The following is a 21138-nucleotide window of genomic DNA, read 5'->3' as shown; positions in this document are numbered from 1 at the left end:
TAATGCATAGTGGCACACCAACAGATAGCGTCAAATTATATTGTTATAAAGTCGCAAAATAACACGCGTCTCTACACCCCATTCCTGCATTCATACCAAGACATGGAATTACTTTGACACACAGCTGGCGAGAGAGAACATAATGTTGCACAAGCGTGTCACTGCTATGTGTATGTTTTGAGGTGGTATGTGAAAAGCGAATGACAGGTTCTCATTTCAATCACTATTCTGTATTACAAAATACAGTAGGCTACACCGCTGCATTAAGTATTCAGTGTATGAATGTTTAATGCGAGTATAATCTTACGCAGTGGAGATCTAAACACAAATTATATAAACTAGACACTAGACCATGTTACCGCCTGCAATAATGTGCATGGTAATCGGTGGGAATCATTAATGTTAAATGAATGAAAAGTAGGCTAGATATTAAGTGGAAATGGTTAAGGAAAAAAAAGTGGAGGCGGGGTAGGGAGGGCGGAGACAGTTGTTTATATTCGTGTGTCTGTAACTCGTCAACTCTTCTAGTGAGCTAGAAGCAAGATTCACTATTTCAACCGAGTTGCACTACTAGGTAACAATATTATATAAATACGCGAATAGATATAGGTTCTGATTTGACTTATCCAATAAGGCCGAGGATCAAGGAAAGGAGTGTACAACATTTTAAGTGAATCTCCTTATGTGAATTTTAAAAGTTGGACAAAAATAAGAAGGTAGGCTGTTTCACATAGGAAACAGGCGGAAAGCATAACATAGTATAAAGGCACAACGCGCGCAGCAGAGTGGTGACCTGGCCAGAGCGCGATGTTTGGAATGATAAAGAATTCCATTTTCGGGAACACGGAAGAAACGGACTACAAATTGCTCAGCAGCGAGACCAAGGTAGGATACACCTTGACCTGTCCGTTTCAACTTTAGAGTGTGTGTGTCTGTCAGTCAAGCATTGCATGACTTGGTCGCGCGCGCCACTGTACACCTCCGTCTTGTTTGGTGCATAAAACAACTGGTCATTACAGACAGATCTCTTCAGTATCTCGCAATTTAAAAAAAATTCTAAGACAGTTTTAGTTTGTTACTCACTTTGGTTGCAGTGAAACTAGCCTATTGGCCCGAGCCTACCATGATCTCAAGAAAAATGTATTTTGATTATCAGTAGGCCTGTGTATTATGCATTTTATGAGTTATGTAATGCCAATACCTTTAAAGTGTTTGACCTTTTGAAACCAACCATTATTAATTACACCTTACCTCCTGACACCTGTGAGCTCACAGTAGAGGGTGGGGGCAGATCTCTGTGATCCCTATGACCTCAGTAGTGGCACCACTGTGTATACTGCTACACTGACCCTACAGCTGACAGACACATCTACAGACATTGGCCTGACAAAAAGATTGATCATGAATCTGGAACTACTTCAATCTATAACATGCAACCAGATGACCAAAAAGACTGTGAGGAATAGGAAAAATACACTATCAATAGGCACATGAGTGGCCATTAAATAGGCGATAGGCTATTAGCAGTTTTGAAGTCAGTCAGTGCTAAATCTGTTAACTTCACTCGAGACTAAATGATCACACTGAAATCTCACACAGACACACGATCAGAGGAAATCTGAGAGGAGTCTGACATCATACACTCGTAATTAAAACTGAATACAGATGAACTGTCTACACACACACACACACACACACACACACACACACAGAGCTTGGTGGGCCCTCATATTACAAATGGCTTAGAAATGGAAGGAGATGGCTTTAAAGCTAGAATCCTTAGTAGTTACATCCATTTTTTGGACTTATAAATGAATGATATCTACACATTGATTCTTGAAGAATATAAAATAAATGCCTCATGAGCTTGGTTCAACTCTCATACCCCATCACCCCAATGTTGGTAAACAACATAAATGTAAACAAACACTGTATAGCCTCAAAACATGGTTAAAACTATAATTTTGGTATCATGGATGGTCAGTCCTTGTGTCCTTTCTCTGTCTGTGCATTTAAGAGCGGTTACAAAACAAAGGCGGGTGCTATTCTTTTTATTTTCATGTTTTTTTCTTCTTCACAGTATTGATATTACGCAATGTTTTAATTCCTCTGAAATTATCTTACTTGGCACCATGAATTGTTTAGTAATGACAAGACATTTGATTAGATGGACAAGTTGACAGCACAATATGCTTATTATATAATGACAGCACATTGTCTATTTCTTGATACACAAGACAGGCTCATACTCCAAGACAACTGAATGGTTATAGAGGCCATAGTTGTCATGTAAGATTGAAATGTCAACTTCTCTGTGTGAGAGGTTCACAAACTTCCCATGAGATTGTGTGGTGACATTCAAACCAATTAAAACCTTTTGTTTAAAAGTTAGAAAAAGAAAGAGAGTGGGTTGAATATGAAATGAATTTCTAATATTAGCACATCCACAGTAATTATGGCCCATGTATACCCAGCTGAGAGACAGAGTAATTATTAAATACGAAGGTTGCAGGATTCCAGCTAAGCACACACACTAATTGCACCTTTAGACTGAACTCAGGAACAAAGTGTTCAATTATTGCTGTTGGAACATGTCACCTACATGTATTGTTAATGTTGGTCACAGTGACATATACCGTGGGCTCCAAAGTATTGGGACAGTGAATTTTGTTGTTGTTTTGGCTCTGTACTCCAGCACTTTTGGATAATTTTACTCTAAATAAGAATAGAATGTTTCCAAATACTTAACTTTGTAATACTTTAATACACATATAAGTGAATTTGTCCCAATTATTTTGGTCCCCCAAAAGAAGTGCTGTATCTAAATGGTTCACCCAACATGGATGAAAATACCCTCAAGAGGACTATCTGCACTTTAACCTCATAGTCAGTGTATCATTTCAAATCCAAAGTGCTGGAGTACAGAGCCAAAATAACAAAAATTGTGGAACAACACAATGGGAATGACTATGCAGTGGGCCAGTTGACACCAGTGACACATCATAGTAAGAAAACGTGTTAAAGATATGGCATTAACTGTCATCCCATCTTGACTGTAGTTATGTCTTATGAGCTTTACATTTACATTTATTCCACAGTCTCAAGGATGGGTTGCAGCCACAACGCCTTCATCAATATGAACACCAAACACTAGTCAAAGCACTATGAACGAGTTCTCGACATCCCAATTAGACCAGCTGTAGTTGCAAGGAAACAAAACACGAAGAAGATTTAACTTCTTTAGGAAAACAACCCTAATATTGGAAACAAACATTACTATGTTGTCATCCCGTCCTACTTTTAAATAGTGTTTTCAGTGCATAATGTAGTATTTACATTGCCTCATATGTCAAGTCATGTAGCAGGCATTCGCATTCAGCGTGAGTGATTTAAAACAAGGGATAACTTAGTGGAATGGATCTGAACAAAAAAAATTGGTGCTTTCAAAAATGCGGCCTTCGCAAAACTGATTTACTCAAGACTGGTTATGGAATGAGTGATTATTGTGAAACGTAACTTTCCTCTGTTATTTAATGGTTGATATTTCTCAGCATAAGCCTTCCTCTTAGGACAAGTACATCATAACATGTATAAGAACAGGCAGCAAGTCAGTGAGTGTGTGTACACATCGCATTAACCCCACTCTGCCGTGTGTGTGTGTGTGTGTGTGTGTGTGTGTGTGTGTGTGTGTGTGTGTGTGTGTGTGTGTGTGTGTGTGTGTGTGTGTGTGTGTGTGTGTGTGTGTGTGTGTGTGTGTGTGTGTGTGTGTGTGTGTGTGTGTGTGTGTGTGTGTGTGTGTGTACAGCGCCTATGGTTTGGTCTTACGTAAGAACAGGCATCTTTGTCCCATTATTCTCTTTAGGCTTCATTAAACACTGCGGGGCCCTGAGAGCAGAGCAGGACTGAACTGGAATCAAATCAGCGTAATATTTTTGATCTACATCCTTTTCTAGGGGCATTTGGCTGTCCTCTGTTAATTTCCACTCCAAGTGTTTCACCGGCATCAGTGAGCACAGATTCTGCCCATTGCATATCGCCAATCACTGCACCCCCAGCCCCACCCCCCTCTAACCCCCAAGTAGTGTGTGGCGTCCTTCCCTCTGAACAGTTTGTCAACGTGTGTCATTGGTGAATCACGTTTTGCCTCCTGCTCTCTTCCCCAGGACGGGGTCAGCTACGAGGTGCGGAGGTACGATGGTGCAAAGTATGCCTCAGTGAGCTCAGAGGGGCGGACCTTTGACCAGGTGATGGGGGAGCTAGTGAGGAAGCTTCTCGTGTACATTGGGGGAAGCAACGACCAAGGTGAGCCAATCAGAGAGCAGGGCCTGTCCTGTCAGTCAGTGGACTTCATATGTGGACACATCTTTAATGAGCCCTAAGCTCATAAAGATCTAGGGTCTCGACTCAATCCATATCGCTGATATATTCATCGCTATAGCGCAATTTAAATTTGAAGGACATTTCCTGATTGAGCCGACATATGCAGGGCTTACCATGAATGCGGAAACATTGCCTTTAAATTTCTAACTAACCTCTGTAGCGCAGGTCTTAAGCGCTACGGATTGAATTGAGCCACAGATGTAATGTGCATATCTGAAAGTATTGAATTGATGTAAGCAAGTAATATGAAAACTCTTCCTAGTTTACCAGAGGATTTGATAGTGTTATTACCATGTTACTGGCACCTATTCAGTACTTTCAGATCTTCAAGGATGACTGAAGAAGTGTCTACTCTGTTTGATGCTAGAGGTCAGTTTGAAACTGGGCCTAAGAGGATGCAATGAACTCAATGCACACATAACACTGTTGCAATAAGTTGTCTGCTATCCCCTCTATCTGTCCTCTGTATCTTTGTTTTCCAAGGGGAGGCAATGGGGACGACAGCACCGGTTATCATCACAGTATATCCCAGGGACGATGGTGTGATGTCACGCCGTCTGGTGGTTAGCCTCAGGATTCCCACCAACTACCAAGTCAGTCCCCCTGTACCCATCGACAGTGCCATCAGAATCGAGGATCGACCCGGCATGACTGTCTACTCACTGTGGGTGTCTCCATGCAGTCTTCACCTCACTTTGTTCTTTAATTCTTTACGATAATTGTTTTATTTAATATTCATATTCAATGATTTGATCACATATCCTCTTTATCTCTCCTTTCCTATCCACCTACCCTTGCTTTTCACAGGCAGTTTGGAGGCTTCGCAGGGGAGACTGAGTACCGAGCAGAGGCCTCTCGCCTAACCAAAACTCTTGGTGAGACTGCCCCATTTCAGCGGAAACAGTACTTCTGCTGCACCTACGATCCACCAATGAAACCCTACGGCCGACGCAACGAGGTGTGGTTCCTACAGGAGGAGCCATAAGGGAAGCATTAAGACCGACTCTTAATAATAACCTATAGTCACTTCCTCTCCTTCATCTTCACGGATCACTCCACATCTGGATCTTTATCCCCAAAAAATAGGATATGTGAACATAATATGGCAACAATTTGTTTTCAAATCAGTGCAAATGAAGGAGAGGTGATGCAAAGAAGTGTATTAGACTATTGAAAGGTCATAAAGGGGAGGGATGGGCAGCGGGCTACATAGTTACTGGTCCAAAGTAGTGCAATAGTACGATACCATTATCAGTAACTGGATATTAAGTGGCCTGGGGTAGGAGCCACTAACCACAATGTACCGCTGTGTTATAGGTGGTACATCATTAAGTTCTTAATTTTGTACACCCAGGGTTTGACACTCCCCTTAAAACATGCTTCATAGTACTGGGAAGAAAAGCACATTAAATCAGGCTGTACACATATCACAATTCAGCAGTCTAATTAAATGATGCCTCACTTCACACACCATAAAAACAAAATGACAGTTAAGTATTCAATATGTAAATTAAGTTTTAAAAAGCACAATTCCTTTTCCCAAGGGAGGGGATTGGAAATAAACTAGGAATTGAGCCATAGAGTAGTGATAGTCAAATGTTTTCCTGAGTATGAATTAGTTGGTGGGGAGGGTATGAAGGGGAAATGTGTTAGTCATTCCTTAAGTGTTATCATTTGAGATGTCTAATCCTTCTGTGATGATGACATGAAAACTTTAAGACAGCAGTTGTGTGTAATGAATGTTTTGGCGTGCTTGTATTTGGAGTCTTTGAATTGTAATGTTACTTATTATGATTCTTGAAACTGTATTTTGAAATACCTCTGTATAGTGTGTGATTTTCTGTGAAAATATGGAGTGACGATATCGTCAGGATTTGATAGCGTTTTATATCATAATATGTTATTCAAGATATTACTAATATGATTTTTTGTGCAATACTGACATTTCCTTTTTTTTTAGTTCTATACAAACAAAAGAATGCTTAAAATACTGGCACACCACTGTTTTGGATAAGTTTTACATAAACATTTATTTATTATTAGATTTTGAATCAATATGAAGAACTCAAAATAAGGAGTATGGTTTACAAACAAGATATTTCAGACATTTGATTAATTTAAGCAGATAATTAAAACCAACCAAACCTCTAACCTAAAACTAGTACAAAAATGTCCTCTCTATGCACTCTGAGAAAATAGCAATTATATGGTCTGTTAGTCACTACAACTCAGTTTAATCAGGAATAAATGAGTGGTTTTCACAGGTTAATTCGTCACAACTGCAAGAAAGCACTGTGTAGCGGGCTAGCGGCTAAATAAATACATGGCCTAGTAACCCCACACTTGTGTAATTGCACAGAGTAGGGTTTTGGTTTCAGCCGGGCTTTGCATTCATCAATACAATATACAGGGTTCGACTAGGACATGGGTTATTCATGTGACCAGTTATCATCTCTAGGCTCAACACAAGTTATGTGAAATCTAGGAACATTGCACATTACCAATAATCTCACATATGTAGCGGTACATGTCAGTGCTCCATCCAATTGCCATATTCAAACAACATGCACTTCCTTCCTTCCTTCAATAAAAAGCCAGAAATAATCTAGAAAAGATATGGTGTGCAATGAGAGCACTGGGAACTTCAGCTTTCATTCAAAGCTCTCTGGAACAAACTTAAACCACGCACCAACACAATGGAAACACTTACTGTGAACGTGAATGTAAAAATACTTTACAATACTAGTAGGAATAGAAATTGTCGTTTTGTTAATAAAGCATCATAATTTTAATCGAAAATTGTTATAAAATGTATTTTGGTAATAAACCTCTAGATTTAAAAAATGCTGTAAATATTTAATGCCTATACATTCCCCATACTGCCCCTCACATGTTCCTCAACAGGGCAGGTAGAAACCCTTTCCTAAGTACAGGACAGTTCCACATTTTAACAGACTGAAGGAGAGAGAGACGACCATGATAACTGAAAAGATTGAATACTTATCTGTTAAGTGAATAACCATTTACTTGGCAATTGACAAAATAAAATAAACTGAGTGGGAGGGGGTGAAATAAAGCTTTACTCATGATTAAAAGGAAACATTCATAATTTGAAAATGTCCCAACATTGTTGTGCCTCAAAATTATGTGTGAATTGCCAGAAAAATAATCTTGCCTTTTTGTCAATGTAGTACTTTATACTTTCCTTTCCAGTCTAATAATTATCATCCCCTTAATAATTTGCTGTTACATTTATTAGGGGATGATGGTTATTGAGCTTTAGTTGTTCTTCTTCTCTGGATAGCCTGGGTAAGGAGCAGGAGGAGCTGAAGGTGCATATGGAGGAGGCTGTTCCTATGTGGGAATAAACAGTGATAGAATATCTTCAAAACGCTGAACTAAAAACATCAACACAGCATAAAGTGCATGCACTGACTGGACATGGAGAGAATAACAGGTCCCTTACCATGGGCATGTAGACATTGTGGGGGTTGTTGGGGTTGAAATAGGCGCTGCCTGCTGCCTCTGCTGCCTTGGCATTACCTGAGGATCAGGGAGAGAAATGAGGGGAGAATAATGTACAGTAACTGATACAGAAGCACATGCTTCTGTAGAGTAACTGTAGAGTAGGAGAGACAATGGAGCACACTTAGCACAGTATATTGCAGCAGGATACTCGTGACAAGACATCTTCCGGACAGAATGATGCACACGTCCAACTCTATTTCAATTCTCCAAAACCCACAAATAGACACACAACTGACATGTAAATGAGGCGTACTGAGTTTAGAACAACTGGGTTGTTTCATGGGGTAAGGGAGACTAGAGGTGAGAGGTATTTTGTTTGTTTCTCCTTTTTAATATGATGTGTACCGTGTACGACATCAGCACTCCTTTCTTAGTGCCATACGTCATATGCTTCATATTGAGGCAGACTGATGGCATCAGACAGATGCAGCGATGCAGACATACAGAGAGAGACAGGGAGACAAACCTGCAGGGGGAGCAGCCCAGTTTTGGGGGGGGCCAGGATAGGGGGGAGGTGGGGCCATGTAGGCAGGGGCAGATGGGTACATTCCTGCAACACACGAGAGAATACCCAAAATACTCATAACAGCCTTGGGGACACATCTTTACTTGAATAGTTATAAATATTGACACCAATCAATAAAATTCATAACAATGGAGGCGTTATTGAAAATGTTTCCGTATTTAAGTGCTATGCAATCTCTAATGTAAACTTAAATCTCCTAGCATCACAGCATTTGATTCTCAATTATTATGACCCAAACCTGCATAACATACAAACAGTTTTATAGTGATGATAAAGTTCTTTAATAACAAACCTGCGGCTGCCATAGGGTAGGGATAGCCCATGTTGCCTGGGGGAGCCTGGTAGAAACCATTCTGCTGGGGTGGGGGTTCATACGGGTAGTTCTGAGGAACAGGTGGTGGGCCGTAGCCATTCATCACTCCAGGAGAGGGATAGCCAAAGGAGGCACCTCCATTTTGAGCAGGAGGGGCACGAGATGCTAAAACAAAGTTGAGGGTTAATCCTAAAATACAGACTGGACTAAAAGAGTAACATGTATAACAAATATGTAGCCTAACAAATATAACAAACTTTGACTGCATTACCAGGAAATGCTTTAGTGATGTACAATTAAAAAATTAATGAAACATGTACGATATAAACTGAGTACAGCAGATAGTGTATGTTAAATGACAAATAGGCTCTGTACTGACAAACATGGCAGTGATGAAATGACTTACCATTTGTTGCCAGTTTGAAGAGGTGCTGACCTAACTCAATGGCTCCCCCACTGGAAAAAGACATCTTGAAGCTAGCCTGGCCTTCCCAGCCTCCTGAAACCAAAGAAAGTAGAGTCAAAACATTGATGAGGACTGTGTCTTTGCATTAAATTACACGTCTGATATTGAATTATAATCAGTGCTTTGGAGGAGATGGCACACTTCAATTTCTATGACTGCAGCTAAACACGACTATTGCTGCTGGTAAAAACTTTGACACATAGACATTGTAAAGTAAAATGAGATTGTGGTTTACAGACTGATGTCAGCCTCGGAAAATATCTGGCCTTGGCAAATCACCCTTGCGTCATTGATTCACTTCTGCATGTATTCCTAGGACACATCAGGCCATACCTGGGACTGGAGGTCATAAACACTTTGCATGCTCTACAGTTATTTCCTCATGATGGTGTTGAATGCTACAGGAGGACAACAAACTGCTGCCTACCCCCAGCTTCAGCAGACACTGTGCCCCTGATGTAATTGGCGGCGAAGACTGGCTGCTCAATGCTGCAGCCCTTCATCAGGTAGTACGGGAACATCACAGACCCCAGGCTGTCCTTGGCATTACTTGACACAAACACCAACTGAAACGAGGACAAACAGAGAGAAAGAGGGCAATGAGATGGGACGCAGAGCAATGGTAGTCCTCCAGTTTGTGATACTCATCGTTTGATGTGACGCAGACAGGATGGCGTGAGTGGTGAAACAGAAGAGTTTTTATTTGTATTTCAAAAAAAAAACTTTTACCCCTTTTTCTCAATATCCAATTGGTGGTTAAAGTCTTGTAGCCACAACTAGTCTTGTAGCTGCAACTACCATACGGACTCAGGAAGGTCGAGAGCCATGCGTCCTCTGAAACACGACCCTGCCAAGCCACACTACTTCTTGACACACTGCTCACTTAACCCAGCCGAACCAATGTGTTTGAGGAAACACCATCCAGCAGGTGACCGGCCCGCCACAAGGAGTCACTGGAGCGCGATGGGACAAGGGCATTCCGGCAGGCCAAACCCTCCCTAACCCGGACGACGCTAGGCCAATTGAGCGCCGCCTCATGGGTCTCCGGGTTGCGGTCAGTTGCGTCACAGCCTGGGATTGAACCCGGGTCTGTAGAGACGCCTCTGGCACTGCGATGCAGTGCCTTAGACCGCCACGACACTTTTGAGTTTTGATGTTGAGCCTTTTCCCAACAAAATGATGTTAGGATATATAAGTTAGCCCATTAAAACTTTTGTGCTGAATACATTACGTTGTTACAGGTGTCAAGCTTATGGGCATGTGGCAGCAGTGTGTAGGAGGGAGGTTCCTAGATGTGAGAGGTGTGCAGAAGGGCATGAGACAAAGGAATGTGTAGCATTGGGGAAAGTAGTGGTATGTGTTAATTGTAGGGGGGCTGGAGATCAGAAATGTTCGGTGCGAGAGGCAGGTTGAGGTTTCCAGGGTTAGAGTAGTGCAGAAGTTGTTGTATGCTAAGGCACTGAAGAAAGTAGAGGAAGATGGGTCAAGGGGGAGGGATCCTGAGAGGAGTGGTGTGAGTAGTAGAACAGTACCAGTACAGAGGGATAGGCTAAAAAGTGATATGTTTCAGTAAGATTGGATTTTTAGCATTTATAGCAATGGTTATCAACTGTACTGCAGGTAAGTCGCAGAAAATTGAGGTTGTGGTGGCAGCTGCAGAGATGTATTTGGGTGTGTGAGACTTGACGTCAGAAGAGTTACAGGATGTGTTCAGTGGTGGTTTCCCATCTTTTCAGGCTGTTGAACTGAGGTAGGACTAAATAGATTTAAATAGTGGAGCAGGGTGGTGGGTTTTTAGTGAGTGCAGGGTTAGATGGTAGGGTATTTGTAGATTGTTTTGTATAGATTTCTTTAAGCAAAGAGTTATACTCCAGTCTAGTAGGTGACGGTAATGCAACATTTATTGGATGCCAACCGCTATTAAAGAAAAATGATTGTCTTCCAACAGGCACACAGGACCAGCATGGTCAGATAATAAACATACCCTGTATGGAGTGAGGTAAACAGTCCCTTTCTTGGTCCCCCTCAGCAGGTCTGTCTTGCTGGTGACATCACTGAAGGACAGCTCCACATTCTTGCATTCCCTCAACACACTAGTGGATGATACATGTTCAGTTTAGGCATGTGTAGTGAATTTACAGACAAATAGGTATAGTATGTATGATAGGTCAAATACTGTCGTAGAATCCTAGCAGAATCGAGCGTCAAGGAACAGTGGGATTCTGTATGGTCTACATAATTTCACATACTGGTTGGTTGGTTAAATCTAATACTTCCAGAATGTGCCAAATCTAACTATTATGAATAGTTCTTTATTCGTATATTTCCTAAGTTCCTGTTACTTGATCAACTTCCTAAAACTGTCACACCGTTTACTTTAGACTCAGGTGGTAGTAGAGGCGGGCGGGCTCAATCTCTTTGTTGACTTTGCTGTGTCTACCTCCCTGGATAACAAACTTATTTAGCTAGCTTACTCTTACACCTAGTTTTACTAAAGTACGAAAATATATCTAGCTAACGTTAGCTTTAATACGTTCCTAAGGCGTAATGATGACTGGCTGACTTGGTACTTAGGTAGCTTTTCCTGCCAGCAAGGCCAACGACAACGCTGACTGAGAGTTAGCTAACAGTTAGCTAGCTAAAAATAATTAAACCAGCTAGCTAACGACGTTAGGACTACAAAATAGCGCTTGCTGACTGAAAAAAAACAACCCAAGTAGCTAACTGACATTGGCTAGATTTAATTAACACTATGTACGGAAGCAATCTTGCTAGCTAATATTACCATAACAGCTAACTAAGCTACCTTTAGAAAGTGAGCTTCGTGGCGATTAATGATTCACTAACCTCTCGCCGTTGTTTATCAAAACTCCTCCGTTTTGAGAATGATTTCGATTTAAAGCCATGTTCAGATAGTTTAATGTACTGTCAGGTACAGCTACACACTGGAAATAAGAGGAATGCCCCAAAAACCTCAAAGTGTTACGTCACAGGATCAGCTGTTTCATGTGCTGCGACTGCAATGTTCTGTTTGCCAACATTGTTTCCCATATTGTCAACAAGCCTTTGAATTGAGATTGTCATATAAATCTAGTGTGTTGAGGTTAGGTGGGATATTTGAGATTGGTTTGGATGAAATAATACAGCATTGTGGTTGTGAAGAGAGCTGAGCAGGCCTAAGGAGTGTAAATGCTTTTCATATATGATTAATTATTGCTTAAATATCATCCATTATTTTATGTTTTTATGGAATGTGCTTCGAGTTTGCCTCTCAGTCATAGTCCAATACTGGAACATATAATGAGGTGGCTATATATTCCAAATTGGGTTATATAATTCTGCTTGTACATCCAACACATGTAATGGAAAAGCTAGTAGGCCAATTGTGTAATCAGTTTATGACTCATGAGTCATGACTTATGTATGGTCCAAAAAAAGGATGGAATACAGAAAAGAAAAATACATGTGAACATTTTCTCATCACTTAGTTTAACTATGTGTATATCATGTCCATTCCACTTTTAACTGACATGAGGCATGTCTTGTCTCAGTGGGACAACTTTTAATTTAGCTGCAATTATGTGGATCACATGAATTTACAAGTAATCTTGCTCTACGATCTTCCTCAAATTGCTACATGCAAAAAGTAGACTTCCAAGTGTTGTCCTATATAGCTATTTGCATCCTGTTCTGTGTCTGCATTACATGGGGGACAATGCCATGCATGGGCACAGTGACAGTAGGCCTACTGAACACAGTGTTTATAGTATGAAGATACAACATTCTATTTAATTTTGTGGCTTCCAATATGTAGCAAGAAGATGGGCCTGGCTATGTAATAAAATAAGATAGTTCTTTATTAATCCCCAAAAGGGCACATTTGATTGAACCAGCCAATACATAACACCACCAATAAATACACAAAGGACACACTGACATTAATAGCAGCACATCATCAATGAATATAAGTGCTCATGTTAAAATTCCTCATAGCATAGGGACTGAGAAATGAGCATGGCAACTGTGAGAGAAGAGAAGGGGATTGAGGTTGTTATGTAATAATTGCATTTACTGACCCTGAGGTGAACATTAATTGCCTAGTATTGTATGCAGAGTGCAAATGTGCCATACACTACCTTCACTTTACTTTGACCTTTTAATCAAGGGGGATTCAACATAGTATTATAATGAAAGTCCACAATATAGCAGAACTTTTCCCCACAGTTAAGAAAACAATGGGGTAAACGTTGGAAGGATCGCTTAATAATAAATCAAATGTATTCATAAAATGAAATGTTATCATTCTTTCAGTCACGGATGTATTACATACAGCAGGCCACCATACTGTCAGACTGTGATAATTGACTTAATCACCTGTAGGCTAACAAAGCCTGACGCATGTCCTGCCTTATCACTCCAATTACTGGTCTTGCACGACACGTTTCTTCACTACACAAAGAAACCACACAAATACCGCGCAAAATATTACTTTTGTCACAATTATATTGTTCAATTGTGAATCATTTAACTAATTCAAACATAGCATAACCTGTAGCTTAACAATGCTACTTGTGATTTGTGTAATTTTTGCATTCTTTGCGCCATATTACCGATGCCTTTCAACTCTCGTGCAGCAGAAACCCGCTCAAACTAGAGCACAAGATGCCCTGCCTCGAGTCACCTGCACCGCCCGACGAATACGCGCAGTTTTCGGTCAAGCGGTTCTTCATAACCTGCACGTAAAAGGTAAATAGCCATTAAATTTTAGCCCTCTATATCTGCAGATTTTGTTTGTTTAATTAGAATGTATGGTATGCTGGGTGATCTCATTTTCCCCAGACAGGTCTGGAGTCAGTGTGCCTGTGCCAAAAGCCAAAAAACATTGTGGAGTGAGAAGGGGAGAGAAGAATGGTACCCTTTCTTTCCAGAGTCGATATGACAGTTGCTACACACAGGTTGAGGTATGGTAATGTGTTTTTTGATGTTCATTGCATTGAGAGGTCTTGGTCTGTGTGTGAACCTACTGATTGCCATATCAAACCACTTTGGTTTATCTTTAGGGTGACACAGTGGTTGTGTCTTTGAGAGTCCAGCTGGACTCAGGGGATCAATGGTACAGGGTCAATATTAGCTGCCCCCTACTCAAGAAGATGGCCCAGAAACCCATCATCGGTCGTACCTGTGAGTTCATATAATGTCATAGGGAGTGAATTTAGATTATTTATCCCACATAGTAATTGCAGTGCCATTTAGTACCACCTCTGTAAAAGTCATTCTTCCAATTTACTTTCCTTCAGCACGATCAGGAAAATGCAGCATCCATAGAGCTTTGCGTGTGGACTGTGGGCCCCAGGATGACTCCAATGATGGCTGTCTTAAACTGGGATGCTGCTATGATGATCATGACTCAACTTGCTATTACAGAATGAACAGTAATGGAATTCGCTTTGTGTGTATTTTGTACAATTGAGAACATGCTTCTGAAAGAAAGTATCAGCAGAGGGATAGTAACTGTTGTGGTGAGATTGGCGCATAGTGATTTCAGAGATTAAATGTCAAGAATAACTCCTTGTTTCTGTCTCCTCTTGCTCTCAGCCTGTTCTCTGGATGGCCATTTTGTGTTCTCTGTGAAGGCAACAGACACTGACCCCCCAATCAACCCCAACAACCTTGCCGTCAAGGGTCAGCCACAGTGCTCTCCTGTAGCTACCTCTGCAGATACAGCTGTCTTTAAAATCGGAGTGAGGGAGTGTGGCACAAAGATGATGGTGAGTCAGTCGGCCTAGTTTACCTTCTGCCCTAATCTACAGTAGTATACTTCTGTCCAGAATGCCTCTGGTAGTAGTATAATGCTGCTTTGTCTTGCAGTGTTGAATACTCTTAGGTATGCTAAAATACCTCGTTCCCCCTCTTATATTTACAGGTGAATGGGGATGTTGTAAGCTATGAGGTAGAGGTTGAGGAACTGCATCCAAAGATTACAGGCAAACATTCTCCCTTCAGGTAGCTGCTTATTTCTCTTCCTGCCTGTGGACAGTGCACTACAATTTGGACTACTTTACCATATCGTGGCTTTAGCCAGAACCTAATTGCTTGAAACTGGAGTAAATGTTTTGAATGAGACTTGGTTTGTAGTCTGCAGGTCCAGTGTCAATACGAGGGGTCAGCTCTCCTCCACACTGATCTGTGGTCCTTAAACCCAACTAACCCTCCACCTGTGACTGCAATGGGGACTGTCCGATTGCAGATGAGAATAGCCACAGGTACTGTAGTAAAACAATATGGTTTCCACAGACCAAGCAAGGGATGCCAAATCCAATCACTGCAAGTATATGGCATCAAGAGTTGTCACTTCACACACTGTTACACTGGTAGACCTCCATCATCCTGGCCCTTTTCTTTTTTCCAGATGAGTCCTTTACCTCTTTCCTCCCTGAGGACCAGCTGCCCCTGACCCTCTATCTGCATAAGCCTGTGTATGTGGAGGTGTCAATCGCTCCACCCTCCCCTGACCCCAGTCTCTCCCTGCGTGTGCGTGACTGCTTTGCCTACCCTGCCTCCAGACACTCCGTATGGACACTACTCTATGATGGGTGAGAGGGAGGGAGACAAGATTTCCTATACTGACTCAAGATTAATCACTGTGAATGTGAAGACTGTCAATATACATTGGTTTAGTAGTCTCACTCCCATCCTTCTCCCTGACAGCTGTCCTAACCCTCTGGACAACATAAGGAGTTCTGTCCCAGTGGACAGTCAGGGGAAGACAACCTCTCACTCCCAGGTCAGGAGGTTTGATGTCAAGACCTTTTCCTTCGTGGACCCTGAGACGGGCAATCCCAGTGTGGAAGAGGTAAGGTCTATCCTATTTATCTGAAGAATCTGAACATTTTGCTAATATACTGAACAAAAATATAAACGCAACATGTAAAGTGTTGGTCCCATGTTTCATGAGCTGAAATAAAATATCCCAGAACTCTTCCATACACACACAAAGCATATTTCTCTCAAATGTTGTGCACAAATTTGTTTACATCCCCCGTTAGTGAGCATTTCTCATTTGCCAAGATAATCCATCCACCTGAAAGGTGTGGCATATCAAGAAACCGATTTAAACGGCATGATCATTACAGAGGTGCACCTTGTTCTGGGGATAAGAAAAGGCCACTCTAAAATGTGCAGTTTTGTCACACAACACAATGTCTCAGGTTTTGAGAGAGCGTGCAATTGACATTCTGACTGCAGGAAGATCCACCAGAGTTGTTGCCAGAGAATTTGTTTATTTCTCCACCATAAGCCGCCTCCGTCGTTTTAGAGAATTTGGCAGTATGTCCAACCAGTCACACAACCGCAGACCACGTGTAACCACACCAGCCCAGGACCTCCACATCCGGCTTCTTCACCTGCGGGATTGTCTGAGACCAGCCACCCGGACAGCTGATGAAATTGAGGAGTATTTCTGTCTGTAATAAAGATCTTTTGTGGGGAAAAACTAATTATGATTGGCTGGGCCTGGCTCCCAAGTGTTTGGGCCTATGTACTCCCAGGCCCACCCATGGCTGTGCCCCTGCCCAATCATATGAAATCCATAGATTAGGGCCTAATTTATTTATTTCAATTGACTGATTTCCTTATATAAACTGTAAAATTGTTGAATTTATTGCATGTTATGTTTATTTTTGTTTGGTGTATATTGTCAAAACAAAGATCTCTTGGTCCTCCATCTGCTACAGTGTTTCCCAACCCTGATCATCGATGACTCAACAGTACACATTTTCATTGTAGCCCTGACAAGCACACCTGATTCAACTAATCATCAAGCCCTCAATGAGTTGAATGAGATGTGTTTTGTCCAGGACTACAATGGAAATGTGTTATGTTGGGGTACTGGAGGACCAGGGTTGGGGAAAAACACTGATTACTGAATCTTGTCTCTCAGGTCTACTTTTACTGCTGGGTGGAAATCTGCACAGAGGAGGAAGAGTGTAAACAACATTGCTCCATCACCTGTGAGTGTTTCAGGTCTCTGTTCTACATTCACCCTGACACTGTGAATTGGGTTATTTCATCCAATAGTCATGCTGTCTCATCCTCTTCCATCCAGCACCTGATGGTGAGAGGGCGAGGAGGGAGTCTGGGTCAGATCGAGTTGCCCAGTTAGTCTCATTTGGTCCTGTTTTGTTGGGTCAGAACAGTAAGGGAATCATAGTGATCTGAATATAGGTAAGCACATTCCAAATAGGGGAGAGTGGGGTAAGTTGAGCCATTTTTTTTTTAGATTCAACATCACTCTGTCAAGGGAAATGTAGTATTCTTTCTAACAAAGATATCTACTTATTTCAGGATGTGTATCCCTGGAAATAATCAGAATTAATTTAAGCGTTAGTTTTGAAAACATAGCTTGACCCTGAGTAGTTGAGCCACCTACACATTTCTGTACTGAATTAAATATTACCGTCTTTTTAAAATCCTGTATATTTTTCACAAACACAATTCAACACAATCACAATTTTTCTTTTAGTCTTTTAATCAATTTAAGCATATTTCAACACAGGCCTAACACCTAACGTTGTACTTTTTTACACTTTTAACATATACCAGCAATAATTTCTTGCATTATGCCTGGGAAGAACTCTTATATTTTTACTATATTAACCCACACAACTACAACGATGCACTTTCATGCTAGGCTTAGGACCACATATTGAAGCTTATAGACTCCAACTGATGTATAGAACAACCTTTAATGATCTATTTTGTTTAGATCCAAGCATCATAACTTGGCTTAGCTTACCTCTTTTTCCATGTAATTACATCTTCATACCCAAAATGTCTCAATTTACCCCACAGCTGCTGTATGAGTGGAATAAAACTGACACTAACATTTTCTCTTGCTAGCGGCCCTCAGCATTTCAGGTGTCAATGTACTCTGTCACGGTCATCTGTACCTCCATCCTGTTCTTCCTCCTGTTCTCTTCATGGTCAATGAGTTTAAGTGGAAGAAAATGACGTGGAACTGGAAACCAGAAACAATGAGACTGGCCTACAGGTTGAACAAGCCCAATAAAGCACCTCTATGAAAACGTATTTACAATTGGTATTTTATTTCAACTACCATTAAATACCTTCACCTGCCATGCGCATTCCAAATGTACATCACATGTATTATGCAGCCAGTTTGCCTTTGACACTTTGGTAAAGGTCACGTAAACTGAGTACATAGCGCTACATCTGAAAGTAAATATCAGATATTAAAGCCTCCTATCCTACAGCCCCAGAAATAGCAGAATAAGGGTGTTGGAAAACCTGAAGTGATCCTAAGGTAATGATTCACAACTTTTGAATCAAATACCAATCAAACTTGAAGACTCCATACGTTACTGTATCAGTGACAAACAAGAAAACTAAACAAACAGAATAAATTGATATTTATTGACATCAATGATGTGGTTAGGTGGTTTAAAAAACAGGAAGGTGGAGAGAATCTCAAGAAACTTGATTCAGTAAGGTCGGAACTTCCTCTGTGCTCTTAGCAAAGCAATTCGCTGTTTGTCCTCTTCAAACTTTTTCCTCAGTTCAGCGATGTCTGAAAGAGAGAATAACCCTTTTCAAAATGCAGAGTGACTGAGTAATATGGACAGAGTTAGCAGTGAAGCCAGAATGACTGAACAAAAAAGTTAGTTTTGCACTAAATAATAAAAGGATTTCACCACACGTTGTGATCAAATGACTAGAACCATAACTTACGTTCTTTCTGTGTGTTTCTGTGCTGCCAGGTGTAGAAGTTCATGAGCTCCTTTCGCTTCCTCTTTCTGCTCTCCTTCTGCAGAGCTTTCTGATTGGATACCTCACTGTGGGGGCGGGTCTTGGTCCCGCTTTTACCCCTGGTAACTTTTACCCAGCCCTCCTCATCCTCCAGCTGCTCCTCAGCCTCCTCCTTTTGTCGCTCTGCCTCCTGGGTAAGAAAAAAAAAATGTTAACAGAAATACCAAAATGAGTTGAGATTGAGATACAGGGGGAGAATTTGACCTCTTCTTTTCTCTTATCATAATCCTGCATGAAGGTGTCAACTGCCTCCTGTAGTTTGTCTGGCTGAGCAAATGACTGCTTGTACTGATGAATCCATTCTAAAGACAAATAAATAAAAGCAAGACAGAAGTGAAAGGCATGTTAAATACTGTATTAAATCTGGGTGAAATGTATTTCCAATTTTATACATTCTGCCGATATTTAGAAAAGACCAAGCATCTAGAAGAGCACTTTAAAGCTCACTCACTCTGTAGACCTGTCCACACAGGTCGCTGCTCTGTGGAAACAACCAATGGGACATCATGGGGATGGGACTTCACTGCTGTAATACTGATGGCCTTCTGAAACACGATGTAACCCACTCTGAACCCCTGTAGGGAATGGAAACAGAAAAGGCTCAATACTGAAAAGGTGTCCATAGGCACTTCAATAATCAATCTGATCTAAACACTGAGCTTCGTTGTCCGGATTCAGGGCATACCTGTTTTTGTGCTGGTGTGAAATACTTGGCCAGCTTGGGTCCTGAGTGCTCAAAGGACCCTGGCTTCTCTCTCAGCTCCACAGACTGAACAGGACCAAACTGAGAGAAGAGCTCCTTTATCACACCCTGAAAGACAGCAGAAAGAGATTAGTACATTTATACCTTATTTAGCCACAGACAGCTGTAGCACAAACATTTCATTTTTCTGTAGACTTGCTATTAGTACAACAATCACATGCACACTGATTGGTAATTGACAGTCTTTACAACAAACGTACCTCAGAGCAATATGGGGGAATGTTAAGGACAAACAGTGTTCTGTCGAGGGGTCTTTGTGTGGTTTTCTCTGCTCGCACCCGGTGCTCTTTTACACATATTTTGTGCTGGGCAACACTGTCAGTACTGAACTGTAGAGAAAGCACTGAGAAGAGTGGTTCAGTCTGAATACAGTCAAAACAGAAACATCTGTCTAGGCAGGTCCTAATACATTGTCTACAACTCCAGGGAGACGCAGAAGTTACTAATGGCTTCAGCCTGAGAGTAAAACATAGTAGACAATATTTGCTTAAGCTACATGATGTAGTCCAAATACTATACAGACATCAAGTTGAGCGATTTTAATCGTTAAACACCAACAACCTCAAGACTCATGTGTTTACAAAGTTTGGTATTGAAGCAAGCTTAAATTGAGTGTTCGACATACGTTGTGGAGTTAGCTAGCTAGAAGCAAGCTAGTGTGGTTGAAACAGAATGAGATCATGATCTAACTAACAAACCCACAATTATATTTTTTAAATCCCATTCTCCGTTTACGTGTGTTATTTTAGAAATGGTTACCTGTAAAACCTCCTGGAATAACACAAGCCTGGTTGGCATGTTTCGTCTTGGACGGCGCCATCTTCTTTGCGACCTTTCACACAGGAAGTAGAAATGGATTGGTTGTAGTCTAAATGTGCTTAATACAAATCCCCCCACCAAAAATGTTAATCCTACTTTTTAGAGGCTCTAGCTGTGTATCACAGGGGCTCTCAAAATGGGGTCCAGGTGTACTGCAGGGTTCCGCGGCCAGATCTCAACATACATATTTAACATTAAATTTTTTACAATTAATATTACTAACAGATTATACGACTTTTGGGATCCGTGGAATAAATGTAAATTATGTAATAGAGCACTATGTAATAGTATTTATTTACAATTGATGTCCTTAGCCCTGGGCAACATGGGCCAAGGGAGGCTCAGGGATATTGGTATTCACAGTATGCCACCATTTATACATTTTTAAACTCAATACTATTCCCAAATTAAAGCTTTAAAACAGCAGCTTGCTCTCTGCCTCATGGCAGAACGTGTAGAATTACATAATAGCTTTAAAGCTGGAACAAAACATCTGCCCCATGACAAAATTAAAATGG

General features: G+C 41.1%; 4 protein-coding genes across 5 annotated transcripts; 2 read left to right on the top strand and 2 right to left on the bottom strand.

Moving 5' to 3' along the window:
- The first annotated feature begins 398 nt into the window (after positions 1-398).
- Positions 399-7475, top strand: LOC110486454 (heme-binding protein 1). Its single transcript, XM_021558073.3, has 4 exons — positions 399-885; positions 4164-4302; positions 4864-5044; positions 5188-7475. Exons 1-4 carry the CDS (start codon positions 808-810, stop codon positions 5363-5365), a joined length of 576 nt encoding a protein of 191 aa, XP_021413748.1. The 5' UTR covers positions 399-807; the 3' UTR covers positions 5366-7475.
- On the bottom strand, positions 6383-12343 carry wbp2nl (WBP2 N-terminal like). The gene is made up of 8 exons (XM_021558072.3): positions 12061-12343; positions 11198-11306; positions 9641-9779; positions 9154-9246; positions 8727-8912; positions 8375-8458; positions 7847-7923; positions 6383-7734 (listed from the first exon to the last, which is right to left on the bottom strand). Exons 1-8 carry the CDS (start codon positions 12117-12119, stop codon positions 7660-7662), a joined length of 822 nt encoding a protein of 273 aa, XP_021413747.1. The 5' UTR covers positions 12120-12343; the 3' UTR covers positions 6383-7659.
- On the top strand, positions 12187-18300 carry LOC110486451 (zona pellucida sperm-binding protein 4). The gene is made up of 12 exons (XM_021558069.3): positions 12187-13959; positions 14053-14174; positions 14274-14394; positions 14511-14645; positions 14809-14981; positions 15137-15216; positions 15349-15476; positions 15623-15806; positions 15922-16066; positions 17153-17222; positions 17318-17436; positions 18112-18300. The coding sequence occupies exons 1-11, from the start codon at positions 13776-13778 to the stop codon at positions 17428-17430; spliced, it is 1455 nt and encodes a 484-aa protein (XP_021413744.1). The 5' UTR covers positions 12187-13775; the 3' UTR covers positions 17431-17436; positions 18112-18300.
- Positions 18298-20678, bottom strand: rrp7a (ribosomal RNA processing 7 homolog A). Of its 2 annotated transcripts, none has more exons than XM_021558070.3 (7): positions 20561-20678; positions 20002-20144; positions 19724-19849; positions 19490-19613; positions 19243-19340; positions 18961-19168; positions 18298-18799 (listed from the first exon to the last, which is right to left on the bottom strand). In XM_021558070.3, the coding sequence occupies exons 1-7, from the start codon at positions 20619-20621 to the stop codon at positions 18714-18716; spliced, it is 846 nt and encodes a 281-aa protein (XP_021413745.1). In that variant the 5' UTR covers positions 20622-20678; the 3' UTR covers positions 18298-18713. The 2 variants fall into 2 exon arrangements, with proteins under 2 accessions (XP_021413745.1, XP_090052713.1); XM_090196587.1 differs by having other exon boundaries at positions 20002-20130; positions 20561-20647.
- Between the last annotated feature and the right edge of the window lie 460 nt (positions 20679-21138).

Source organism: Oncorhynchus mykiss, chromosome 13, assembly GCF_057628025.1.
Source record: "Oncorhynchus mykiss isolate SJ-2025 chromosome 13, ASM5762802v1, whole genome shotgun sequence".
Lineage (NCBI taxonomy): Eukaryota > Metazoa > Chordata > Actinopteri > Salmoniformes > Salmonidae > Oncorhynchus > Oncorhynchus mykiss.
This window is presented reverse-complemented; position numbering and strand designations above follow the sequence as displayed.